Source organism: Populus trichocarpa, chromosome 1 (assembly GCF_000002775.5).
Source record: "Populus trichocarpa isolate Nisqually-1 chromosome 1, P.trichocarpa_v4.1, whole genome shotgun sequence".
NCBI classification, from domain to species: domain Eukaryota; kingdom Viridiplantae; phylum Streptophyta; class Magnoliopsida; order Malpighiales; family Salicaceae; genus Populus; species Populus trichocarpa.
In genome coordinates, this window is record NC_037285.2 from 48,029,797 (window position 1) to 48,057,679 (window position 27,883).

A 27,883-nucleotide genomic window follows, 5' to 3' on the forward strand; every position below is an offset into this window, starting at 1 on the left:
GGCAAGGACACTGCTACATAAAGTATTGACCTATTTTCTCAACAATTATGACCGCATCTGCCTGAGCTTTCATCAAATTAAAGAAAAACGAGTTCTATAATATGTTGTTCAATAAGATTCTTCAGATAAATAAAATATAAAACATCCACTCATGTCTACCTTCTTGCCTTCATCATGTAAGACATATTTGTACTATAAGGGCATAGCAAGAAAATACAAAAGCAATCCCATCACATAACAAAACTTCTAAGAACAGAAACTCTAGCAAATAACCAACAGATGTTATGCTTTGAAAAAATTTTCAAAACCCAAAAGATTTAAAAAAGAAGCTTGAACGGAACTCCCACCAAGTTGGTGCAACTGGAATCGCTCCCCTCATTCTTCCTCAACCACAGTGCCCTTCTCACTCACGTAGATACCATCAAGAAATTTTCGGATATCCTTGTTCTTGACATGACATTTCTGTACAAAAGAGAGCAGGTAAGAGCATGAAAGCAATTCCAGTGACTTAGGATGCATCTTTCTCATCCACAGGAACAACAACTCTATATTGCGCAAGAAAGAATACTACAATGTGCTTAATGCTCATGAGTACATATTCTAGTGTGTACAGAAATGCTAGCACGCACTCGCACATGAAAAGAGAGAGAAAAAGAGACCTGGTTGATCAAAGCTGCCGACCGTGAAACAAGCTCAATATCATTCCCATCTAGGACGAGCTCATCCTTCACCTTTTCAGATCGGAGAATACTGACCCCGTCAAGCATATCAACCTTCCTAACCTGTAGAAAACGACTATAACAACATCAGAACATGTCCAAAGCCAATTACACGCCAATCTGCACCACAAAGTCTGCATTTTGTCACGGTATTGCAAACACTGCAATTCTACAATAACTCCTATCCATGAAACAGAAACTTAATCCCAGAAGCCATAATCAAAACAATCTTCATTTCAAATAATTAGAATACAGCTATCAGTAACAACCAATTATTCCATACTACCAATCTACAATAACTCATATCCATGAAACAGAAACTTAATCCCAGATCCCATAATCAAAACAATCTTCATTTCAATTAAATAGAATACAGCTATCAGTAACACCAATTATTCCATACTTGCATGTTGCAGCATCCAAAGAAAAATATAAAAAAACCCAATCCTTTGGGCCCTGGAATCCGAGCTTACTGTATTATAAGACTCAAATGAGATTTGAAATAGCACACTAGAGTCCATACACTTAGCACAACAGACCCCGAGACTGGACAGCATAGAAATCCAACAAAACTTGCATTAACAATATTCCACCGTGTAAAATGAAATCATCAGCAAATCACAACATTTAATTCCAAACACGTAGCTAGTAAGATACACTAGTAAAAACTGGCATCCTGCATTATCAATTCTAAAAACTCACTTCAATTCTCTCATATAAAAAGATCCTAAAACTAGGTTTCATTTTCCACTAATCACAGCATCTAGATTATTAACATTACCAGGGTTTTACAAAGCCTCGCTGTATTTCCATTAATATTCTGCTAATTCACCAATTACAGATATTTATTTCATGCTGCAGGAACCCAAATCTAAAACTTATTCACATATTAACTTTCTCGCAACTCTAAGATTTCTAGCAACAAAGTCTAACAAAAAAATGAAAAACCCTTGACCTGATTTCTTATACCATCACACCGGGAGTACCAGACGAGACAGAAAAAAACAAAACTTGGGAATAAATTCTTACCTTCTTCTCGCCGAGAAAGTTCCGGATCTCGATAGCAGTGTTGCTGTTAGTGATGGAAGCGTTGATGGGAAAGTGAGCATACACAAACCTCATCTTGTATCTGTACCCCTTGGTAACCCCAGTAATCAAGTTCTCCACGTGGCTCAGGGCAGTCCTGATAGCAGCACTGGTCTTTCTTGTTGCAAACCAGGCATCGATCTTGAGCTTTCTCTTCCCTTCCTCGTCTTTGATCAGCTGAAAATCAAGATTCAAATGCTTGAAGTTCCTGCTCAGCTTGCCTCTTGGGCCTTCCACTTCTATGATTCTAGCACTGATCTTGATTTTCACCCCGTCCGGGATGTCCATGGTCTCGGACGACAGAATTGTCTTCATGGTTTGTGGCAGCCGTCTCTCTAGTCTGCTCTCTCTGTTTCAGAGTTGCCCCAAAACCCTAAGACATATTTTCTTAATAAACCCTAGAATTATTAAGGCTGAGTGGAGATGACCAGGACCTGTTTGGTGATGGTTTAGATTCAACCCAAGCCCATCCAAGCCCCGCCCACATTTACTGCCTTTCATTATTGATTTTCAAACAATTGTTTTTTAGTTTTAATTTTTTGATCTTGGCTCCTCGTGAGCACATACAAATCGGATATGTGACATTATTTAAATTATGTTTTACATAAAATAATTTATTATAGGATAAACTCGTGCACTGCTATCAAAACCTATTTTTATTTAACTATACAATAATCAAAGAAAATATTTTCAATAATTAAAATGATCTAAATTATAGAGAAAATATATTTCATAGTCAGAATTTCTTTTTATTGTCAAATTATTTATTTTCTTGTTTTGATAAAAGCAAGTATTTTTTTTATAAATAGCATGGTTTTTTTTGTAATAAAAATCCAACACGGTTAGAACAAACATGTGCAGGAATTCAAATGATTAAAAAATAAAATAAAAAATAGCCAAAAATATAAATCCTTGATCGAGTTTTTTTTTATTATTAGAAAAATGTTTTGTTTACTAAAACAGTAATTTATTATATAAAAACTTAGCGTTATAAGAAAGGTAAATCACAAAAAAAAAAACAAAAGAAATCATTTCATGTTAATTTTGAATAAAACATATAAAAAATAAAACAATGATTAATTTCAAAATTTTATATAAAAAGTAAAAAAATAAAATAATTAATTTCAATGAAAAGAATTATGTATTTTAGATCTATATGCATAAATCAGTGTATTTTCAATTAAAAGAATTATCAAAATTGTCTTTTATGTAGATTACAGTTTATTTTGGTGTCTTGGATTTGTGCATAAATCACAAAACAAAGTAAATACAATCCTTTATCTTCCTTGTCATGTGTGGATGGTGAGGAGAAAAAAGAGATGGAGAGAGTGAGACTCACCGGCTCATTTAGGCATTTCAGCGGGCTAACCTATCATTTGATTTTTTTTAAAATTAATTTTTTTATATAATTTTAAATTGTTTTGATCCAATAATATTAAAAATAAATTTTATAAATAATCACAGTTTGTTGCTTTCATGGTCCTCCCAATTAAGCTTTGGTAGAAAGAATATTCTCCCAACTATCAACATGACTAGATCATATTTTCTGGTTACATGCAAAGTCCTTGTTATTTTTTTGCCTAGAAAAACAGGTGAAACAACAACAATATAACCTGCCGCTAGTCTTAAAAGATGACTTAATTGGTCAGGTTTTCAGATTTCTTTATAATGATCACCAATTTGAGTCTCCTCAAGACTATTAAAAGTTTATCCAGTTGTTAATTTTAGAGTTTCAATAAATTAATCGAGGTGCTCGTAAACTGACCCGACTATCCACGGTTACCAATATATATATAACATCCCGCCCCAACTTTCCCTTTCTTCTGTGAGGTAACCGATGCTACTGCTTCATACTTATTGTCAGGCTTCTCTTATTTTTTTATTTAATTTTCTTTTTTCTTTCATGCATATTAACTTAATTATTGGAAAGTTTTCAATTGAATATGAGAATTGTTTTTGTAGAAAATATCAAACTTAATATTCAAGGCATTTTTATTTTTGTGTTTGGAAAGTATTTTTGTAAAAAATAAATTTTTTCAAAATAAATTTTTTTGTTTTTCTAAATTGTTTTAATGTAATGATATAAAAATTTAATTTTAAAAAATAAAAATAAAATATTATTTTGATTTATTTATAAAAAAATTTAAAAATCAATCACTACTACAATATTAAATAGACTCTTAAACATAAACACTAAGTCTAAGAGTAGCTGTGAAAATTCATGTGCATTTGAAGTAATGACCAATTTGTCATATTATTAAAAAAATCTAAATATCTCTTATTATTTTAGCAAAATTAATAAATCACAAGTTTCGATATTCAATTGACAATTGAATAATGTATTGGAGGCTAAATTGAGGTTATCTTTTAATCTAAAAATCAATATTTGTTTTATATTTTATTTTTCAATTTTAAATATGATTTCTAATTAATTTTCAAATTCATAATCATATTTGTTTTACGAGTGCCATCTCATTTTAGAAGTTCTCACTGATTTAAATTTAAGTGTGTTTGATATTATAGTAGCTTTTATAATTATAATTTGAAAAAAATTGTTCTACTCTGCCACTCCTATCCGCCGCCTGCGATCTCCCTTCTCACGAAGTAACATATCAATCTCAAAGCTCACTAATCAACTGATTTACATTTACTCCTTAATTACTCTCGCATTAACTCACTAATCATTTTGTTTTATCAGATTGCCTCTGATTTTATATTTTTACTAGAATTGGCGGCAAATTCACCACAAGATTTCACTTCAGTGAACCCTCGCATTTCACATTTGGTGAAAATAATTTAAATTTTTAATTTGTTAGTGTTTGTGAGTTTTTTTTTTTTTACTGAATTTGAATCTTGCGAATTCGGTTTATGATGTATGCCAAAGACAACGAGTTTCGCTGCAATTAAATTCGAATTCATGGAGTGTTGCACTTGATTCGTATGCGAAAAAGCTGCAATTGTTTTTCGGAAAAGCTGGTATTGCTAATGCTAGTCTTGCTGTCGAATGTATAGAGACTGTAAGACATTTTTGTGCTCCAAGGGCATAGCAAGAAAATACAAAAGCAATCCCATAACATAACAAAACTTCTAAAAACAGAAACTCTAGCAAGTATCCAACAGAAGTTATACTTGAAAATTTTTTGAAAACCCAAAAGATTGAAAAAAGAAGCTTGAACGGAACTCCCACCATGTTGATGCAACTGGAATCGCTCCCCTCATTCTTCCTCAACCACAGTGCCCTTCTCACTCACGTAGATACCATCAAGAAATTTTCGGATATCCTTGTTCTTGACATGACATTTCTGTACAAAAGAGAGCACGTAAGAGCATGAAAGCAATCCAGTGACTTAGGATGCATCTTTCTCATCCACAGGAACAACAACTCTACATTGCGCAAGAATGAATACTACAATGTGCTTAATGCTCATGAGTACATATTCTAGTATGTACAGAAATGCTAGCACGCACTCGCACATGAAAAGAGAGAGAAAAAGAGACCTGGTTGATCAAAGCTGCCGACCGTGAAACAAGCTCAATATCATTGCCATCTAGGATGAGCTCATCCTTCACCTTTTCAGATCGGAGAATACTGACCCCGTCAAGCATATCAACCTTCCTAACCTGTAGAAAACGACTATAACAACATCAGAACATGTCCAAAGCCAATTACACGCCAATCTACACCACAAAGTCTGCATTTTGTCACGGTATTGCAAACACTGCAATTCTACAATAACTCCTATCCATGAAACAGAAACTTAATCCGAGAAGCCATAATCAAAACAATCTCCATTTCAAATAATTAGAATACAGCTATCAGTAACAACCAATTATTCCATACTACCAATCTACAATAACTCGAATCCATGAAACAGAAACTTAACCCCGTATTCCATAATCAAAACAATCTTCATTCCAACCCAATCCTTTGGGCCCTGGAATCCGAGCTTAATGTATTAGAAGACTCAAATGAAATTTGAAATAGCACATTTAATTCCCCCGTGTAAAATGAAATCATCAGCAAATCACCACATTTAATTCCAAACACTTAGCTAGTAAGATACACTAGTAAAAACTGGCATCCTTCATTATCAATTCTAAAAACTCACTTCAATTCTCTCATATAAAAAGATCCTAAAACTAGGTTACATTTAACACTACCAGGGTTTTACTAAGCCTCGCTGTATTTCCATTAATATTCTACTAATTCACCAATTACAGATATTTATTTCATGCTGCCGGAACCCAAAACTAAAACTTTCACCACCATTATTCACATATTAACTTTCTGGCAACTCTAATATTTCTAGCAACAAAGTCTTAAAAAAAATGAAAAACCCTTGACCTCATTTCTTATAGCATCACACCGGGAATACCAGACGAGAAATAAAAACCAAAACTTGGGAACAAATTATTACCTTCTTCTCGCCGAGAAAGTTCCGGATCTCGATAGCAGTGTTGCTGTTAGTGATGGAAGCGTTGATGGGAAAGTGAGCATACACAAACCTCATCTTGTATCTGTACCCCTTGGTAACCCCAGTAATCAAGTTCTCCACGTGGCTCAGGGCAGTCCTGATAGCAGCACTGGTCTTTCTTGTTGCAAACCACGCATCGATCTTGAGCTTTCTCTTCCCTTCCTCGTCTTTGATCAGCTGAAAATCAAGATTCAAATGCTTGAAGTTCCTGCTCAGCTTGCCTCTTGGGCCTTCCACTTCTATGATTCTAGCACTGATCTTGATTTTCACCCCGTCGGGGATGTCCATGGTCTCGGACGACAGAATTGTCTTCATGGTTTGTGGCAGCCGTCTCTCTAGTCTGCTCTCTCTGTTTCAGAGTTGCCCGAAAACCCTACACATATTTTCTTAAAAAAACCCTAGAATTATCATGGCTGAGTGGAGATGACCAGGCCCTGTTTGGTGATGGTCTAGATTCAACCCAAGCCCATCCAAGCCCAGCCCACATTTGCTGCCTTTCATTATTGATTTTAAAACTTTTTTTTTTTTAGTTTAATTTTTTTTTATCATGTCGTCTGTGTTTTCTTTTTAGAATTTTAATACATCGATTGTTTTAACACATTAATCACGACTCATTCATGAAACTTTTTCATAAGGAAATTTAGATAACGGCACTAATTTAGTTTTGTTATCCTTTTATAATTTTATTTATATTATTTGAGGTATTGGTGAAGATTAAATAGATGAAACCTAGAGATATTATTGAGAATTTATTACAATATTTGTGAGATAAATGTCTTGGCTACAAAGGTTTTGGAGGAGTTATTATGTTGGGGCGTGATAAAGTTTTCAGAATATTATGGTTTTCTGAAAATTTCCAAATATAAAAATGATGAGAAGTTTTTATATTTATTCAAGACAAATAAAAAGGGTACAAAGAAAAGAAAATGTCAAGTTCCTTTAAGTTTAAAGAAAATGCGGTTAGATGTGGTTGGTTAGATTTAGATATGAGTTTGTTAAAAATTATAATTGAAATTTATGTATAATAAAAAACATGTATAAAATGTTTGATGAAGTGTGGTTGCGGTTGTTTTTCAAAGTGTTTTTTACTTTGAAATGCTTCAAAATAATTATTTTTACTTTTTAAAAATTATTTTTGATATCAGCGCATCAAAATGATATGAAAACACCAAAAATATATCAATTTTAAAAAAAATAAAATAAAAATTAATTTTTTTCAAAAGCGCTTTTGAAACGCAAAAACAAACAGAAATTTCACGAAACTCAGTTAAAAAAAGTATGTAAAAACTGCGTTTCAAAGTTCAAACTCAATCTTTTAGTGGGCCCCGTACTATAAAACACAGTTTGGTTTGTTACCAAACACCTTACTGTGTTTGTTTCAACGCAAACGCAAAAGTTGGTGAAAAATAAACACAGCTATAGTTACAAACTCCAATGATATTAGTTTTCTATGTAGAGCTTGTTTGTTTTATTATTTCAAATTTAATTTTAAAAAATAATTATTATTATAATTCAAAACATGCTTTTAATCATGTGGAATTGGAGGAAGTGAATCTAAAAAGAATTGGTGAATCAAAATCTTATAGCCCAATCATTTTATTATTGATTTTGATCTCACACTTTCTATAGTATAAAATTATAAATTAAAATAACCATCTAGGTGGTGGTCCAGTGGTAAGAGTTTGGGACCAAGAGGTTTGCTCCCTTTGTGATCTCAGGTTCGAGCCCAGTGGTTGCTCATATGATGGCCACTGGAGGCTTACATGGTTGTTAACTTTAGGGCCCGTGGGATTAGTCGAGGTGCGCGCAAGCTGGCCCGGACACTCACGTTAAACTAAAAAAAAAACATTATAGATCAAAACGTGTCGATTTTGTTAAATTTGTTTCTCTCTCTCAAGAGAAAAACAATTTTTATAAAGTAATATTCAAAGTATTAAAAATATATTCTCATGCTTGACATATTAACTCATTATCAAATCATAGCTTATCAATTGTAATCAATGTTAGACTATGTAGTATATTCCCTAACATGACACTGAAGAACAATTTTAACGCAGAAAATTACATGTGAAGTGGAGGAAAATTAACTAAGATTTGACACTAAAAAAGAATTATGCATTTTAGGTCTATATGCATAAATCAGTTTATTTTCAATAAAAAGAATTATCAAAATTGTCTTTTACGTAGATTACAGTTTATTTTGGTTTCTTGGATTTATGCATAAATCACAAAACAAAGTAAATACAATCCTTTATCAGCCTGACATGTGTGGATGGTAAGGAGAAAAAAGAGAGAGAGTAAGATTCACCGCTCATTTAGTCATATAAGTGGGATAATATGTAATTTTAAATTGTTTTGATATATTAATATTAAAAATAATTTTAAAAAAATAATATTATTTTAATACATTTTAAAAATTAATCGTTATTGTAATCATAAGCACTAGCAAAGTTAACATGACACTGCCTAATTACTCGTTCTTTTATAACAAAAACTAAATGGTGTGTAGTTTTCATTATTCACCCTTACAATATTTATTAAGACACAAAACACTGTGGATTGAAGCAGTGTAATAAAATGATTGTCCTTGCCAAAAACACTTGTTAGGGATGCAGTTGGGTGCGGGGTTGTATTTTCCATGTGATACATTTGACATTAAAATTATTATTGTTGTTGTTTTTTATTTTTATTATTGTTATTATTATTAAAATTATTCAAGTAAACTTGGGTCAGATATGTTTGTCAGATCCAGGCAACATGGATCAAAACATTATTTATAAACAAAGTATAAATAATTTGTAAACAACAAACTATCATAAAAATTTAATTTAACGTTTTAAATCTAAAAATTCAAATAATATCTTTCCATTGAAATAGTTCATTTTTTATGTTTATAAATTTGTTATCCCTTCAATAAAAATTTTATTTTATGATTGTTACCGGTGTAGTTTTTTTTTTCAAAGGTAATTTTTATTTAAAAATATATTAAAATCATATTTTTTTATTTTTAAATTTATTTTTAATATTAATACATTAAAATTTTTTGAAAATTATAATTTGAAGCAAAGACAAAAAATAATTTATAAACTATCATAATTAACATAATCAAGGAACTAACACAACTTGATGTTGCAACGAAGTTGTGCTACTGGGTTGTCTGTTATAGGACGTCAGACTCAACAAATTTGGGTCTAGAATGAACACCGGACCTAACACTCTTGGGTCTAGCAGCGCAGCCACATCCAAGATAGTTGGGTCTTGCTGGGTTGTCAAATCAAAGAGCTGCGGTTACGGACTCGTAGACCTAAGAGTCTTGGGTTCTAATACTGGACCCCATAGCCTTGGGTCTTGACATCAGATCCAAAAGCCTTAGGTTGATATGCAAGGTCATACCAAAGAGCCTTGGGCTGGCTACAACGCCGAACTCCACAGCCTAGCCTTGAATTTGGCGTCTCGACCCAAGGCTCTTCGGTTTGACGTTTAAGAGAGACTCGAAGCTCACCCTGACATTTCAGTCAGACCCACTTAAACTTGGGTCAACAAGTTTAATATTATTATTAATATTAAAAATATTATTATTTGTATTATAATTAATATAATAATTAATGAAATTAAAAAAAATATTAATATTGAAAAACAACCATAGATATTATTTAAAGGGTAAAATTAAAAATTATTATTATTATCATTAATAAATTTGAAAAAAAATATTATTACTATCGAAGAAAAACCATAAATTTGATTTCAAATGATTAAAAACTATAAGAACTCGGGTCATGTGAGTTTTTTTATTATTATTGTTGTTGTTGTATTTGAAAAAAAAATATTATCACTATCAGAGAAAAATCATAAAGTTCATTTAAAGGAATTAAAAACTATAAAAAGTTTGGTCAAACGAGTTTAATATTATTATTAATATTATAAATATTATTAAATTTGAAATAAGTATTATTACTATTGAAAAAAACATCGATTTGATTTAAAGAGTAAAATCAATTATTATTATTATTATTATTATTATTATTATTGTTGTTATTGTTATTGTTGTTATCATTATTAACTTGGGTCTTTCGCGTCTTCTTCCAAACCCCGGTAACTTTTGGTTGGAAAGGGGTGTCTGACCTAAGTTGCTCCTAGTTTATTATTATTATTATTGTTGCTAAATTTGAAAAAAAATATTATTACTATCGAAGAAAAACTATAAATATTTGAAGGGATTAAAAATTATAAAAACTTGGGCCATACAAATTTAACATTATTATTAATATTGCAAATATTGTTAAATTTGAAATAAGTATTATTACTATCGAAAAAAAAAATTTGATTTGAAGGGTGAAATCAATTGTTATTGTTATTATTGTTATTACTATTATTAACTTGGGTCTGGCATTCCTTTCCAGACTCCAGTAACTTTGTTATTATGATTATTTGTATTATATTTAATATTATTAACGTAATAATTAATAAATTTGAAAAAAGAATTTGAGTCAGATAAATTTAATATTATTACTATCGAAAAAAACATTGATTTGATTTGAAGGGTAAAATCATTTATTGTTGTTGTTATTATTAATTTGGGTCTGACATCCTCTTCCAGATCCAAGTCACTTAGGTCTTACAGTCCCGCCTAACCGAAGGCTTTTGGGTCTAGTGTTCGACCCAAGGCTCTTGGGGTCGTCGTTAGGACCCAAGACTCTAGGATCAGGCATCCGGACTCAAGACTCTTCGATTTGGCATCCGGACTCAGGCCTCATGGGTCCAGCGTTGCAGTCAGACTTAAGGCTTTTGAGTCTGGCGTTTAAGGGGGTCCTAAAGCTCTTGGGTCTGGTGTTGGAGCGAAACTCAAACGCTCTTGGTTCAACAGTTTAATATTATTATTAATATTAAAAATATTATTTTTTTTTTTTATAATTAATAAATTTGAAAAAAATATTTTTTCATATTGAAAACAACCATATAATGCTACTGCTTCATGCTTCTCGTTAGGCTTTTGCGTTCATTTTTTTTAATTTAATTTTCTTTTTTTAATGTATATTAACTTAATTATTGGAATGCTTTTAATTGAATATGAGAGTTGTTAACGACAACAATATATCATCATCAGTGTCGCCGTCGCAACCGCCGATAATCCGAACCTGGAGAACAACATTTCTCACTCTAATTTCTCACTCTAATGCCGCGTTTATTTGCTGAAAAGTAGTTTTCTTTTGGAAAGTGAATTCCGGGAAAGTTAATGTTTCATTTTTCTCAAGTTTATTAAAATAATGAGGAACAAATCTTACAAATTAAAAAGTTGAATGAGAATGAAATTGAAAAAAAAAATATAATTTCATAAATTATCTTAAATAAAATAAATAATAATTAAAATAATAGAGATCAAATCTAAAAAATAAAAAAATGAAAGATGAAGAAATTAAAATAATAATAATTAACATTTCATAAATTATTTTAAATAAAATAAGTAACAATCAAAAGAATGAGAATCAAATTTGATAGATAAAAAACTCAATAAAAAAATGATAAGGGAAAAATAAATAACAATTATAAAAATAGAACCAAAGTTAATATAAAAATTAAATTTTAAGAGATGAAATTGAAAAATAGATATTCAAAACAAAATATATATAGCAATCAAAATATATATAGCAATCAAAAGTTTGATAATCAAATTTGATATAATCAGCAAATAATATGACATTTCTAATTTTTTCACAACTTCTTAAAAGTGTTTTCCGCCCAAATGTTTTAGGAAAATACTTTCCTGGAAACCAAACTAAATTTTTCTTTGACTGAAAATTGTTTTCCGTTTACCAACTTTTCTAATGACAAACAAACATAGAAAAATAATTTTCCAGAAACCACTTTTAAAAAACAAACATAACCTAAGAGAAAAAACCCTAACAACTGATTTACTCCTTAATTACCCTCGCATTTACTCACTAATCATTTTGTTTTATCAGATTACCTTTGATTTGATATTCTAACTGGAATTGGCGGCAAATTCATCACAAGATTTCACTTCAGTGTAACCTAACATTTCACATTTGGTAAAAATAATTTAAATTTTTAATTTTTGTTAGTGTTAGTGAGTTTTTTAACTGAATTTGAATTTTTAAATTAGGTTTATGATGTACGCCAAAGGCAACGCGTTTCGCTGCAATTAAATTCAAATTCTTGGAGTGTTGCACTTGATTCGCATGCGAAAATGCTGCAATTCTTTTTCGGAAAAGCTGCTCTCGAATGTATAGAGACTGTAAGACATTTTTGTGCTCCAAGGGCATAGCAAGAAAATACAAAAGCAATCCCATAACATAACAAAACTTCTAAAAACAGAAACTCTAGCAAGTATCCAACAGATGTTATACTTGAATTTTTTTTGAAAACCCAAATATTGAAAAAAGAAGCTTGAACGGAACTCCCACCATGTAGATGCAACTGGAATCGCTCCCCTCATTCTTCCTCAACCACAGTGCCCTTCTCACTTACGTAGATACCATCAAGAAATTTTCGGATATCCTTGTTCTTGACATGACATTTCTGTACAAAAGAGAGCACGTAAGAGCATGAAAGCAATCCAGTGACTTGGGATGCATCTTTCTCATCCACAGGAACAACAACTCTACATTGCGCAAGAAAGAATACTACAATGTGCTTAATGCTCATGAGTACATATTCTAGTATGTACAGAAATGCTAGCACACATTCACACACGAAAAGAGAGAGAGAAAGAGACCTGGTTGATCAAAGCTGCCGACCGTGAAACAAGCTCAATATCATTGCCATCTAGGACGAGCTCATCCTTCACCTTTTCAGATCGGAGAATACTGACCCCGTCAAGCATATCAACCTTCCTAACCTGTAGAAAACAACCACAACAACATCAGAACATGTCCGCAGAGCAGCCAATCTACACCACAAAGTCTGCATTTTGTCACGGTATTTCAAAGACTGCAATTCAACAATAACTAATCCATGAAACAGAAACTTAATCCCAGAAGCCATAATCAAAACAATCTTCATTGCAAATAATTAGAATACAGCTATCAGTAACAACTAATTATTCCATACCACCAATCTACAATAACTTGTATCCATGAAACAGAAACTTAATCCCCGATTCCATAATCAAAACAATCTTCATTTCAAATAATTAGAATACAGCTATCAGTAACAACCAATTATTCCATACCACCAATCTACAATAACTTGTATCCATGAAACAGAAACTTAATCCCCGATTCCATAATCAAAACAATCTTCATTTCAAATAATTAGAATACAGCTATCAGTAACAACCAATTATTCCATACCACCAATCTACAATAACTTGTATCCATGAAACAGAAACTTAATCCCCGATTCCATAATCAAAACAATCTTCATTTCAACCCAATCCTTTGGGCCCTGGAATCCAAGCTTACTGTATTATAAGACTCAAATATTCTACTAACTCACCAATTACAGATATTTATTTCATGATGCAGGAACCCAAATCTAAAACTTATTCACATATTAACTTTCTCGCAACTCTAAGATTTCTAGCAACAAAGTCTAACAAAAAAATGAAAAACCCTTGACCTCATTTCTTATAGCATCACACCGGGAATACCAGACGAGACAGAAAAAAACAAAACTTGGGAATAAATTCTTACCTTCTTCTCGCCGAGAAAGTTCCGGATCTCGATAGCAGTGTTGCTGTTAGTGATGGAAGCGTTGATGGGAAAGTGAGCATACACAAACCTCATCTTGTATCTGTACCCCTTGGTAACCCCAGTAATCAAGTTCTCCACGTGGCTCAGGGCAGTCCTGATAGCAGCACTGGTCTTTCTTGTTGCAAACCAGGCATCGATCTTCAGCTTTCTCTTCCCTTCCTCGTCTTTGATCAGCTGAAAATCAAGATTCAAATGCTTGAAGTTCCTGCTCAGCTTGCCTCTTGGGCCTTCCACTTCTATGATTCTAGCACTGATCTTGATTTTCACCCCGTCGGGGATGTCCATGGTCTCGGACGACAGAATTGTCTTCATGGTTTGTGGCAGCCGTCTCTCTAGTCTGCTCTCTGTGTTTCAGGGTTGCCCCAAAACCCTAGACATATTTTCTTTATAAACCCTATAATTATTAAGGCTGTGTGGAGATGACCAGGCCTGTTTGGTGATGGTTTAGATCCAACCCAAGGCCGTACAAGCCCGGCTCACATTTACTGCCTTTCATTATTGATATTCAAACATTTTTTATTTAGTTTAATTTATTTGTTCATGTCGTTGATGTTCTCTTTTTAGAATTTTAACATATAGATTGCTTTTTTTATTATTATTAATAAAAATAATAAAAATATTGATTATTTTAGCTGGCATGTAATTCGACTAATCTCACAAGCCCTTAAATAAATGACCATATAAGTCTTCAGTGATCTTAAAATTTATAGGACTCGAGCTAGTAATCTTTAGAAAGTAAATTTAAAATTTAATCAGACAAGTTACCCCTCTTATAATTATATTGACTATTTTTTTCATTTTGATGTGATAATGATGCAACTCGTGATAAAAAACATTAATCACGACTTATTCATGAAACTTTTGCATAAGAAAAATTAGATATCAATACTAATTTAGTTTTGTTATCCTTTTATAATTTTATTTATGTTGTTTGAGGTATTGGTGAAAATTAAATATATAAAACTCCAGAATATTTTTGAGAATTTATGATAACCTTCATAAAATAATTGTCTTCACTACAAAGGTTTTAGAGGAGCTATCATGTTAATACATTATAAAGTTTTAAAAATAGCATGGTTTATAAAAACACACATGTCTGGTCTGACAGACTATGCATATATTTATAATTATATATATAAATTAAATAAATGACATATCATTTGTATATATTTTTAAATTATAAGTGACTATATATTTTCTGTTTATCCAGTGATGCGATGTCACTTGGTTCAATTTTAAGCTATCAAACTTGTCTTAGATGATAAAAAATCAAGATTTAATATTTTTGATAAAAAAACTAAATGCTATCTATTTTCACCCCCAAAACATGTGTGTGGACCTATAAAACCTAATTTGTAAAAAAAAAAATTTATTAATTTAAAGTAAAAAAATATTTTTGATATCAGCATATCAAAATGATCTAAAAACACCAAAAAATATTAATTTAAAGTAAAAAAATAAAAAAATTAATTTTTTTTTAAAAACACATTTTAAACGCAAAAATAAACGAAATCTTAATTCTCCCGAGAAAATTCATTTGCATTTGAAGTTCTCGTGAGTTTATAGTTTTTTTTTAAAAAAACTAAATATCTTTTATTATTGTAACAAAATTAATAAATCACAAGTTTGATATTCAATTGATAATCAAATAATAAATTGGAGGCTAATTAATTTTAGGAGTGCGGTTTATCGAAATCTTGTTATAACTATTTTTTTTAAATATCTAAATATTTAATTTTATTGAGCTAAACTTAAATGTAATTTTTAAAAATAAAATAAAAATAATTTTCATATATTTTATAAACAAAAATATTTTGAAAAACAATCTCATTTCCAAACAACCTTAAATTAAGATTATCTTTAATCTTAAAATCAATATTTGTTTTATATTTTACTTTTCAATTTTAAATATGATTTCTAATTAATTTTCAAGAAATCAAATTTTTAATCATATTTGCTGTAATAGAGTGCCACCTCAATTCACAAGTTCTAAAACACTAGCACTCATTTAAATTAAATCATCACAAGAAATGCTATAAACACTCCCAGCTCCTCTTCCCCGCCCACAAATCATTTCTGCTTTTATGGCGACACCATCGTCGGCGCCGCCGCCGCAACCGCCGATAATCCGAACCTGGAGAACAGCATTTCTCACTCTAAGAGACGAAACCCTAACAACTCGAAGTCCAAAATCAGAATCAAAATCACTTCCACAACTCCTTCACGATTTAGTCTTCTCCTCTCCCACTCTTCTCCCCGCCGCCTCCGATCTCCCTTCTCACGAAGTAACTTATCAATCTCAATCCTCACTAATCAACTGATTTACTCCTAAATTACTCTTGCATTAACTTACTAATCATTTTGTTTGATCAGATTACCTCTGATTTGATATTTTTACTGGAATTGGTGGCAAATTCATCACAAGATTTCACTTCAGTGTACCCTCACATTTCACATTTGGTAAAAATAATTTAAATTTTTAATTTTTGTTAGTGTTAGTGAGTTTTTTTTTACTGAATTTGAATCTTGTAAATTAGGTTTATGATGTATGCCAAAGGCAACGCGTTTCGCTGCAATTAAATTCTAATTCATGGAGTGTTGCACTTGATTCGTATGCGAAAATGCTGCAATTCTTTTTCGGAAAAGCTGGTACTGCTAATGTTAGTCTTGCTGTCGAATGTATAGAGACTGTAAGGTTAGTTTTTCATTTGGTGATTGCTAAATTTTTATATGTTTTTCATTTTTTTATTTTTTTTTATTTTTTTTTAAAATTTGTAGGTATTTTGTGAGTGAATATCAGCAAAAATGTTTGCTATCGGATAATGTTCAGTTAGTGAAATTCCTTCTCCGAATTGTTGACTGCTCTCATGCACAGTTAGTTAGCTCGTCGTACAGTAGTGGGAACCAAAGGTCTGCTGGGGCTACTGGAAAGGGAGTGTCTAAGTATAGTAGTTTATGGGAGGTTTATACTGTTATGTTTACTATGCTTGGTGAAGTGTTTGAAAAAGTGGGGTCTTCTCTTTCTGCTGATGTTTGGCAATCTACGATTGAGGTAGGTGTATTCCTATGCCTTGTTGATTGTCTGTGTACAAATGAGTGTCTTAAGTTTTGTGGTTGTTGATTAGGTGCTTAGGAAAGTGATGGATGCCTTAGCAATCAACAACTCGCTTTCTGAAGATATTGTTATGTCCAGGTACCATGATCATCACCCTTTAACCTCAAACAACGTATCTGAACAATCAACAGGAGAGCTTGTTTTTGTGCCTTTATGTGAATTTTTAATGTTTGACCTTAGCATGGTAACAACTCTTCTCTGCAGGTTTTATTCTTCTCTTCTTCATTGTCTACATCTGGTTCTTGTGGATCCTAAAGGTTCTCTTCATGATCATGTAAGTTAATCCATATACTCTTAGGGTGTACAGATCCAGTTGTTCGTCTTTCTATGCTCCAGTTGTTTTTATATGTTACAAATTGGTTTTTGTTTTCTTTTTTTACAGGTTTCTGGTTTTGTCGCAACATTACGATTGTTCTTGATTTATGGCATTAACAGTAGACAACAGTTTACAGCCTCACCGACTGTTAACAAGGAGAAGGAACTTAGTTTAGCGAGTCTTAAGTTGAATTCTAAAGAACCTATACGAAAAGATAATACTCCATATAGGCCTCCACACTTGCGCAAAAAAGATAGCGTGTATATGAAACAGCCCAAAGCTCAGGATTCTTTGTGTTTATCTGATCATGAATCTTGTGCAACCGATTTCATGTCATCAGATTCAGATTGCAGTGATAGTGATGTATCAGGGAAAGATACTGATGGTATTCAAAGCTCAAAGGTTCGAGTTGCTGCCATTGAATGCATACAGGTAAACATTATAAAGTTATTCTTTTTAGCATTGAAAGTTTTCACAGCCATCTGTTTATCAATCCGTGCGTCAGCATTACTGTAATATAGTCTTGTGAGCTCGGTGATGCTCTTTTTTCTCATAGAAAGACAGTTTAAATTTACTTAATGATTTACCTAGCTGTATTTGATGTGATCTTTTTGTTGGGGTGCCCATGTTTATTAGTCTCATTTCATTTCAGTTGCTGTAGATCACTTCCAATATGTTAATGAAATTGTTGTAGCTGTTTACAACTATCATCGCTGAACAATTATTTGCAATTCCAGTCATAACTTTGATGCAATTTGACCTTTTTATTTTGTGGATAAGGATCTTTGTCAAGCTGATCCCAAGTCATTTACTGCCCAATGGACAATGCTTTTGCCTACCAATGATGTACTGCAACAGAGGTCAAGCTTTTTCCTGTTTTCACAACAAATTTGTGTTGTTGCTGTATTGTTTATCTTTTGTTTCTTTTTTGAAGTTTTCTGTCTGATTACTTCATGTGATTTCTTTATTTGCAGGAAGTTTGAAGCAACTCTAATGACGTGTTTGCTATTTGACCCTTATTTAAAGGTACTGTTTAATGTCAATTTCTGATGGCCATACACTTGTTTTTCTTTTCTTTTGTTTTTTTCTGGTGGGGGGATGAGGATAAAAATGAGAGATGGTGATGGAAAGAGTATGCAAGTAAGGTCATTTATTCTGTTTTCTTTGAACAAAATGGGGAGGGAAGAGGGAAAAAAAAGTGCTCCCATGCCCTCAAGATTCCAGCAAGATGGAGAATAGTGTATCTACATTCCCATTCTCACTTACTATCGTTATTGATGTCCTGTAGACCCACATTGTCAATCGGAAGTTACATCACAAGGTTAGAGTAATCTACTTAGCATGCTATTTCCTTCCTCTCCACCCATTAACAAAAAGAAGAGGAAAATTGGATTCTCGTCCTTTCCTCTCTTTGCTGACCAGGCATGCAGGAGGAAAATAAGTTACCTTCATTCCCCAAATCCTTTCTTCCCTTCCCTTCCCTTTTCCTTCCCATTTTCCCCAACCTGAAGAGCATTAGTGTCTGTTCTTTTTCTTTTTTCGGCACTTTATCTGTGATGTTTGAAATTATCTGCAGAGCAATTTTCAGATTTTGACTACATTGTGTTACATTGTGTTCTTCCTTGACACTCCTCACTCATTTCTTTTGTTTTGTGGTGACTAGGTTCGGATTGCATCTGCGTCGACCGTGGTAGTTATGCTGGATGGGCCTTCATCTGTTTTTCTGCAGGTGGCAGAGTACAAAGAATCTACTAAATGGGGATCTTTTATGGCCTTATCAAGTTCCCTTGGACGGATACTGATGCAACTTCACACTGGTAGTAGAGAGGCAGTGTGCCATGCAGTTTAGTACTTTTGGTGTAAATGTGCTTCACTGTTGTTATTTCCTGATGTTTCTGGTTTACTGCTCACATGGCCTAGTAATAAGCATGCTCCTTTGTGTCTGGTGTAGGTATTCTGCACTTAATCCAGCGTGAAACTCATAGTCGACTACTAGCATCCGTGTTCAAGATTCTAATGCTTCTTATATCATCTACACCGTATGAATCTTCCATCTAAAAACTATCTCGCAGTCATTACAGTTTTGAGTTTTCCTATCTGATACACTATCAGTGTTTCTTGTAATCTTCATGCTCACTTTATAGGTTATTCAAGCCTGATATCTGCTTTGTCAGTTCACTGTACCCAAAAGTGAATCTGTTTGTTGTTAAAATTGTAATTTACTCTATTCTTACACATGGAGTGAAGAATTATGGATTGTTCAGTTCTAATGTAGGATATTTTTTTGCATGTTTGCATTTTGCTCTTACATTACTTATTATTCTTCCCCCCCCCCCCCCCCTCCCTTTTTTTTCCTGGGTGATCATCCTACAGATATTCTAGAATGCCCAAAGAGTTGTTACCTAGAGCAATTGCTTCTCTCTTGGAAAAGGCTGAGAATGGGTTCCCTTTCAAAAGCAATCAAACTGGCCTGCTGGTGAGTTCTACTTATGCAGTATAAGTGGAAATAATTGTGTCATCCTTTAGCGTTTTTTCCATTTTTTTGGTCCTTTTGTCCTTTCTGGGGTGTGGGGTAGGGTGCTTCAAATGACATTTGAAATTAACTTCTGTGTCATACTTTAAAATCTTTTGCTAGGCTAGCACTATTAGCTGCTTGACTGCAGCTTTTTCAACCTCACCATCATCACCACAGGTCAAACAAATGCTTTTAGAAGAAATTTCCACAGGTTAGGTTTTTTTTTTATTTGTTTATAAAAATTGAGTTTTTTCCATTCACAACCTGCTTGATACATGTCAGACATCCCTATCTTCTTAATTGTTAGTGTTACTGGTGATAGACCAGTTGATATCTCTGTTATTGGGTTGATGCTTTCTGTTTTGTGCATATAGTCTTGTTTGGTTGGAATACTTCCATTTATATTGTCATTTTTTTCATTTTCGCACTTTAGTCTAATATGACCTTGTAATCTATTTGAAGCCTTCTTCCAGGTGCAGTTGAGGCTGAGAAGAGGTCTGGTGTTATTTTCACTATATTTAGGCTTTCTGAGCAATTAACCAATCCAACAATATGCTTCGAGACCCTCCAGGTAATATTATTGATGCAGACAACAAAGAAAGCAAAACTTATGTCTTTTTATAGACAAGGGTATTTTCCTATTCTACACAGACTTGGTTTTCTTATTTAGGAATCTAAGTTCTTGTTGGATTCAGACTACTCAAACTCTATAAGAAGTATGTAGTCTTTCAATATTATGAATAACAATTTATGAATAAATTCCTGCAATTTGCAATTGATTGTGTGACTCAATCACCCTTAGGTGCCACTCCTAAGAACTCTTGATGTGAATCTTAGGTTTTTCTATCCTCTATGTGTGACCCTAGAAACCGTATTAGTGTGACTAATAGTTTCTACAATTTCTACAGAAAACCACTTCAATACAACCCTAAACAGCCTCCAAAGTCAGATCCAGAACAGCCCCCAAAGCTGTCCTGCACCAATTATTTAAACTTGTTCAATACTTTTTAGTATATTTATAAGAAACAAAGGTTTTAAACTTAGATTTATGCCGGCCTCAGATGTAATTAGTCAAAGGAAAGCACATATTCACAAGATGAGCAAGAATTATTTGCTAGTAAACTTGCTAAAATCCTCTAGTCCAAACTCTATAATCTGGTCCTTTGGAGAAAGTGAAAGAAATCTGCTTTCTAACATATAGACCCATTCGAACTATTAAGTTGGTAATGAAATTTAAGGATTTTTAAAAAGAAACTGAAACACCGTTCCCATTTCTAGTTGCCATAAACAAATGCAAGAACCATTGCCTGTATTATAATCAACTAATGGAGAAAAATATGGAAAACTTTGAAATGAGTTTCATGAACTTGCACGAGGAAATTGGCTTCAATCAAAGGTAATACTAACTCCAACCTTAGCATCCCTTCCCTTCACCTTATGCCAGTGATTGGGACTTAAAGTGAAAAGGGCATAGACAATTATTATTCATTAAGACTTTGGTAAACTTGTATGCAATCTCTAGGTGGTGAGTTTTGCTTACAGCTTTGCTAGAAAGGTCAAAGCTCAGAGGATTGTCTTTAATTTTTTTCTGCTCTTATTTTAATGTTGTGTTGTTACTTAAAAAGAACCACTTGTGCACTGTTTGTTCCAGACTCTTAGAGCTGTGCTACACAGTTACCCCAACATAGCATCTGCTTGTTGGGAACGTGTTTCCATCATAGTCTCCAAAATTTCGAGGGCAGCTTCTCTAGAAGCTCCTATGAGGACGTGGAAGGGACATGCAGGAGATACTGTTGGCTTTATCGGGGAAAAGATTGTAACAGCTGCTATTAAGGTAAGATATTCTTTTGCTTGTTTTTAACCCGAACAATTTCTTGTACTTGGGTCTGACAGTTTTGATTTAGATTAAGGTGAGATTTGTAGTCAATGGTTTGGATTGTCCTATATAATCCAACAGTAAATCAGTAAGACTAGTTATGCTTGCAGTTACTGGCTTGAAATTATATAAATGAAAATTTCTGATGGAATAACTGCTTGTATTTTTTCAAAAACCATTTTTACATTTCTTCATGAATTGCTATTCTATTTTTAATATCCGGTTCTAATGTGGTAATTCCTCCATCTTTACTACCTTTATTCTCTTCATTTTCCCATTATAGGTTTTGGATGAATGTCTTCGTGCAATATCTGGATTTAAAGGAACTGAAGATATTTTAGATGATAAGTTACTGGATACTCCATTTACATCTGATTTTGTGAGGATGAAGAAAGTATCATCAGCGCCATCATATGAACCTGAGAGTGCAGAAGATACCAAAGATGAACAAAAAACATATCATTCAGGAAGCGAACATTGGTCTGAGGCAATAGAGAAGCATATACCCATGACATTACGGCATACTTCTCCCATGGTTTGTTGAATGTTTTTCCTTTTTGGAACAATTTACTTTCATGATATGTGTGATCTTTAGGAGATATTAGATTTTTCCCTCTACATGGTTAAAGTTTTTGTCTCTAGATCTAATACTTGTGCTGCATTTGCTCGTGTTTTTTGGCATGTGAAGTCAGCATGTGTTTGCTCATGCAAAAGGTTGGTGGTATGGGACACTCCTGTAATTGTTGTTAATGTTAGAAAGTAAAGTGTGAAATGCCTAAATCATGCTCATCCAGGCTGTTCAGAATCTAGAGTCTTGATTTTTATTTTATTTTATTTTAAAAAAAACCAGCACTGATTATTCTAAAAAAATCATGGCCAACGACTAGTCATTTTAATTAGGAACATTCGTACAAACAGCAAAAATTTGAGTGAGATTTGAACACTCCAATAGTATTGGTAGCCATGTGAGTTGTGACGTCCTATGCTTTTCTAAGCAACTCAACAAACATTATTAATTCATTTCTTCAGCAACCTACCTGCTGGACCTTGCTGTTCTCATTCGTAATTCAGAGGTTCTGGAAGCTTTGAAGAATACAAATTTATTATAATTGGACAACATGAAAGATCTAGAATACACACATGAAAGAAGTTTGAACACGTCAAATAATTTGTTTGATAAAAATGATAATAACTTTCAATATGCCAGTGAATTGGTTTTTGGTATCTAGTCAAGATAAGGAAAGCGCTCAAATTAGATCTAAAAGATGTTTTTTTTTTTTTTTAATTTTTTAATTTAGTAATGAATTTTGGCCTTTTGTTTTTCTATATACCTAGAATTTTCTTATTTAGCGATGAGTTGGAAAAACATGAAATTCCTTGCGTGTTGGAGGATGAATTTTTTTTATGCATCTGCTTAATTTTTATTAACCTGCACAGCTATAATAAGTCCTTTAAGGGTCATCCATCTGAAAGTTAGGAATCCTTCTTGCCTCATGGGCTTGAAAAAAAACCCACTACACTAGACTTGGTGGAATTGTTAGATTGTATTAGTAATTTTTAAAAGGGACTGTTTAAGCCATTGGTTTGAAGATTCAACATGTTGATCAATTGAATGAATTTAGCACAGTTGCAGTTAGCATCCTTCTTGGCAGCCTTTGACATCTTATAACAATTTCTGCTGAGAAAATGTTAAGACTAGATGAAACATAGTTCTTCTATTGCATTTATAACAAAACTATACAGCTGCTGAAAATTTGATTTCTCTTCATGCCTGCATATTGCTGATTTTTTTTGGGAATATTTTTTTACCTCTGGTAGGTAAGAACTGCAGCAATAACTTGTTTCGCGGGTATTACCTCTTCTGTATTCTTCTCCCTTGCAAAGGAGAAACAGGAGTTCATTGTTTCTTCTTTGGTAAGTTCATGTGCAACTTGAAACCATTTTGCTTTCTGCACTGAACAATTATTTATTATTTATTTTTCTTTTCAAGTTCATATAATGCACCTTCAAAACTTTTGCAGATCAATGCTGTTAATGATGGGGTTCCTTCAGTCAGGTCAGCTGCTTGTCGAGGCGTTGGTGTAATCTCTTGTTTTCTGCAAGTTCCACTGAGGTGATTATGGAATATTTCTGTATGATCTGAGTAACTCTTTGTTCCTATGCAAGATTGTGCATACAAAATTTATGAACTTAAATCATTTAGTGCAGAGATCCTTGACAAGTTTATCCATGCTGTTGAGATCAACACTCGTGATCCCTTGGTCTCGGTATCTTATCATTCCTTTTCCAATTTTATTTTTGAAATTTGTCTTAAGTATGTAACCTTGATGACTGTGCATTACTAATTTCTTTCAGGTGAGAATAACTGCCTCATGGGCTTTGGCAAACATATGTGATTCCCTGCGTCACTGTATTGATGAATTTCCCTTGAAAAAGTACACAGGTGCACTTGCAGGATATCAAAGTGGTATTTTAAATTTACTATGTTGTAGAATTCATATTGGTATTGATTTTAATTAATTCTTCTTTCTCCTGTTACAGGCTCAAACACAAACCCTCAATTAGTGGCATTTTTAACTGAGTGTGCTTTGCGGCTAACAGATGATGGAGACAAGGTAAATGAATTGATTGCCAGAGTCATTTTCAGTTTTTATAAGTTTATCATTTTTACATTCATCCACAATATGTTTATTGATGGTAAATACATTTATGCGGAAGGGGGAGCAGGCACAGTTCATCATTTGCTCGAAACATCAAGGAATGGAGTAACCAACAAAGTATAACTAATTTGTGTTCATTTTTCACTTGCACCTTCAGTGCCAGCTAGGGGTTTCCATAGACTGTTGCACATGAAAATATATGTGATGAATTAAACTTTCCGGAAATAACCACCTTCATTTGACTAATATATGCCTGTTTCAATAGTTTAGGGTTGATAATTTTTCTCTAGAACATGATAACACAGGCATGTTTGTGCTCTTTGATTTTATTTAACAGCAATTCCATGCTCCTTAAGCTCTTCTATTGCATCTTAAATTTTTGGAGCTTCCCCTGGTGCTTAGTTTGTATATTTTAACTGGGTTGGTGTTAAGGTTAAGTTCTTCTCATAGCTTTCAGTAGACTGGTTTATTCATACTTTCAGATATTTATTGAGACATCTCTTTTACTCACCATCAGATCAAATCAAATGCTGTAAGAGCTCTTGGAAATCTTTCTAGATTTGTCAAGTGTACAAATTCTTCTGGTGTGCATGATAAGCCTGTGGGTTATCTGGACTCATCAAGCGACAAAATTGAGATGTTATCAGAGAGGAGTAGTCTTCAACATGCATCAAATTATCGCTATCCAACTTCATTGGGAGACTCACATTTGCTGGAGAAAATGGTTCAAGCATTCCTTTCTTGTGTTACAACTGGGAATGTTAAGGTATCATTCCCCATTGCTCTGATTTTAGGATAAAACTGTCACTGGCCTTGCGTTGTGCTTGCATTTAAATTGAGTCTCAGTTCCACCATGTTCTCTGCTTAACCTTGAATAATATACATTTAACAGGTCCAGTGGAATGTTTGTCATGCGTTGAGTAACCTCTTTTTAAACGAGACACTAAGACTGCAAGATATGGATTGGTAAGTGATACTAAAGCAGTGCTGTCTTTCACAATTTACTTGTAGTCACTAGATCGACATTACCCAATAGGGACCTTTTACATGCTATATTTATCATGTTTCCCTGCTCATCTGTTTGCATGCTATTACCTGGACTGTCTTCCATAAAAGTGCCTCATATTTTATGTTTTTACTCGTTTGCATGCCTTGGATTGGTGTTGCAAATTATTTGACATGTTGATGTGCCATGGAAAACTGTAAGCTTCATAGTGATAAATGAGTCAAGTATGTATACCTATCTTCTACCTGCTTGGCATGAAGGTGCTCTATTTAAATTACATACCGTTTTCAAATTTATGCTCGTAACCCAAATTTGTAATATAATTACGCTTGTGTACATTTTGGCAGGGCTCCATCTGTTTTTAGTGTTCTCCTGCTACTACTACGGGATTCTTCTAACTTTAAAATCAGGATACAAGCTGCTGCTGCTCTGGCTGTCCCAGCCTCAGCATTTGGTTAGTAGGAGGGCTGAGCCCACTTTCATCTGTCATGGTTAAGATTATGTTGTTTGCCTTACAGAACGTTGAATTATTATGAAATATCATGTACAGTTTTGAGCTATCAGCCTACAGCAAGCTTCCACCCAAATTTAATTATGATCTGTAGTCCAGTTGTTGAATTTCTCTCCAGTGCATTCATTCAGAAAATGTAGCTAGCTATAATCCGAAGTTGAACTGTAAATTTCCCTTATTCTCTGACTGTTTATTTCGTGCAGATTATGGGAACTCCTTTTCGGATGTTGTGCAAGGACTGGAACATATTCTTGAGAATCTAGGTTCAGACCAGATTTCAGCACCATCAAATTTTAAATATAGGGTTGCCCTTGAGAAGCAGGTCAACCCCCCTTGTCATTTATTTTCATTTGAAAACATTTTGAATTATAGGGGAACTGATTTCCATCAGAACTTTCTTTGCCATGTTATGTATGTCATGCTGATGACAGCCTCTCAAGCAAACCTTCTGTAATAGAGTATTTCATTTTGCATCGGAGCTAGAGGGTGATATGCTTGGCTTAACCTAGTATTTTTCTTTCCAAATTTGTTTCACATGATCCCTTTCTTGGTCACAGGTAACAGCAACCATGTTGCATGTCCTTGGTCTCGCTTCAAGCACTGATCACCAACCTCTGAAAGATTTCCTTGTGAAAGTAAGCATCTCTCATTGCTCGTACAATGTTGTGAAAGTAGGAGTTTAATATTCACTAACACCGTGGGAAAACAGCATATAAACTTCTCTTGCCAAGAAAGTATGTTTCCATAAATCAGTATCAGAACTAGACCCTGTAAGAATGGAATGAAAGGAAACTGAAAAGTGGGAGCTCCCATGCATACACGAGTGCATCAGTGTTGTTTCCCTTGCCTTTCCATATTTTCTTCCCAATCAATTTTATCGCTCCCAACATATGCATCTGATGAACAAATGTGAGGACCTTTCATTGTATCATATTCATGGCATTTTTTCAGTTTATTTATGGAACTCTTCAGAGATTTACATTCATCCTCGTCTGTTTCACACAGAAAGCCCCATTTTTGGAGGAGTGGTTTAAGGGCCTGTGCTCCTCATTATGGGAGACAGGCTCACAGTCTGAGGCTGGAAGCTCCATTGGGGACCAAAAGAAACATATGATATCCAAGGCAATACAATCCCTAATCGAAGTGTACGAGAGCAGGAATCACCAATTGGTCGCGCAGAAATTCGAGGAGTTGAGCAACAGCATACAGTTGTAACACATCTATAACTTGGTCTTGGCTGGTTATATTTCAGGCTGTCGGATTAAACAATTTTGCAGTGGATTCCAGCTCCGTGACTGTTGTATGCGTTATAAAGAAACAAGTTAGGTGGAGGATGCCTGTACGATGGAGATTGCCGGGTTATTGATAGTGAAATGCATAAATGGTCCAGCTATTTCTGGTCCCTACACGGGGTTTCCTTGTACTCTATGCAAGGCAGCGTGTGATGGGTTGTAAATTAGCAATGCTTTTGTCAGGTTTCAATGTCTTTCTTTTTATTATTTTTTTTTTGACAGTTTTGCAATATACTTGATGTGAGCAATACTCAATGGATATGCTGTGCGCAATGCCCAAGCAATCATAGTTATAAAACCTGCACAGCACGCGGGCAGCCTAGTGACCTGTTGACTCGGGACTGGTTTTATGTTAAATTAGATTGGAAATTAATCTGGGTTGATTTGACTATAATTTGAATATGAAGCCTAGTTTGACTTTATTTTTTAAAAAATAAAGTTGTTTTAACCTTTTTATTTTCTTAAAAAAAATAATCTTGAAACAATATTGGGTTTGGATCAATCTACCCATGAACCGGGTTTCGAGACGGCGGGTCTTGTAAATATGTAAATCCCTTAAAAGTGGGGTCGTTGGGGCTCGACCATAACGAGAAGCGATCT

At 33.5% G+C, this 27,883-nt stretch overlaps 4 protein-coding genes across 7 annotated transcripts; 1 reads left to right on the forward strand and 3 right to left on the reverse strand.

The window, feature by feature from the left end:
* Window positions 1-77: 77 nt before the first annotated feature.
* On the reverse strand, window positions 78-2,214 carry LOC7490730 (60S ribosomal protein L9). The gene is made up of 3 exons (XM_002300494.4): window positions 1,749-2,214; window positions 660-782; window positions 78-462 (listed from the first exon to the last, which is right to left on the reverse strand). The coding sequence occupies exons 1-3, from the start codon at window positions 2,118-2,120 to the stop codon at window positions 376-378; spliced, it is 582 nt and encodes a 193-aa protein (XP_002300530.1). The 5' UTR covers window positions 2,121-2,214; the 3' UTR covers window positions 78-375.
* On the reverse strand, window positions 78-14,394 carry LOC112325287 (60S ribosomal protein L9-like). 2 transcript variants are annotated; one of them, XM_052446411.1, is made up of 4 exons: window positions 13,933-14,368; window positions 13,014-13,136; window positions 12,710-12,817; window positions 78-354 (listed from the first exon to the last, which is right to left on the reverse strand). In XM_052446411.1, exons 1-3 carry the CDS (start codon window positions 14,302-14,304, stop codon window positions 12,731-12,733), a joined length of 582 nt encoding a protein of 193 aa, XP_052302371.1. In that variant the 5' UTR covers window positions 14,305-14,368; the 3' UTR covers window positions 78-354; window positions 12,710-12,730. The 2 variants fall into 2 exon arrangements, with proteins under 2 accessions (XP_052302371.1, XP_024447109.1); XM_024591341.2 differs by lacking the exon at window positions 78-354 and having other exon boundaries at window positions 12,473-12,817; window positions 13,933-14,394.
* On the forward strand, window positions 4,397-27,735 carry LOC7480355 (uncharacterized). 3 transcript variants are annotated; one of them, XM_052446407.1, is made up of 27 exons: window positions 4,397-4,409; window positions 16,366-16,452; window positions 16,530-16,687; window positions 16,771-17,044; window positions 17,118-17,185; window positions 17,312-17,381; window positions 17,490-17,855; window positions 18,204-18,283; window positions 18,398-18,449; window positions 19,087-19,240; window positions 19,375-19,462; window positions 19,797-19,899; window positions 20,059-20,149; window positions 20,412-20,509; window positions 21,590-21,772; window positions 22,098-22,349; window positions 23,633-23,728; window positions 23,836-23,927; window positions 24,018-24,081; window positions 24,170-24,257; window positions 24,356-24,429; window positions 24,992-25,240; window positions 25,367-25,440; window positions 25,828-25,934; window positions 26,195-26,313; window positions 26,549-26,626; window positions 26,997-27,735. In XM_052446407.1, exons 3-27 carry the CDS (start codon window positions 16,614-16,616, stop codon window positions 27,204-27,206), a joined length of 3,204 nt encoding a protein of 1,067 aa, XP_052302367.1. In that variant the 5' UTR covers window positions 4,397-4,409; window positions 16,366-16,452; window positions 16,530-16,613; the 3' UTR covers window positions 27,207-27,735. The 3 variants fall into 3 exon arrangements, with proteins under 3 accessions (XP_052302367.1, XP_024445241.1, XP_024445245.1); XM_024589473.2 differs by lacking the exon at window positions 4,397-4,409 and adding an exon at window positions 15,994-16,277; XM_024589477.2 differs by lacking the exons at window positions 4,397-4,409; window positions 19,797-19,899; window positions 20,059-20,149 and adding an exon at window positions 15,994-16,277 and having other exon boundaries at window positions 20,401-20,509.
* Window positions 4,813-6,665, reverse strand: LOC7490733 (60S ribosomal protein L9). Its single transcript, XM_002300497.4, has 3 exons — window positions 6,224-6,665; window positions 5,304-5,426; window positions 4,813-5,107 (listed from the first exon to the last, which is right to left on the reverse strand). The coding sequence occupies exons 1-3, from the start codon at window positions 6,593-6,595 to the stop codon at window positions 5,021-5,023; spliced, it is 582 nt and encodes a 193-aa protein (XP_002300533.4). The 5' UTR covers window positions 6,596-6,665; the 3' UTR covers window positions 4,813-5,020.
* Window positions 27,736-27,883: the final 148 nt, after the last annotated feature.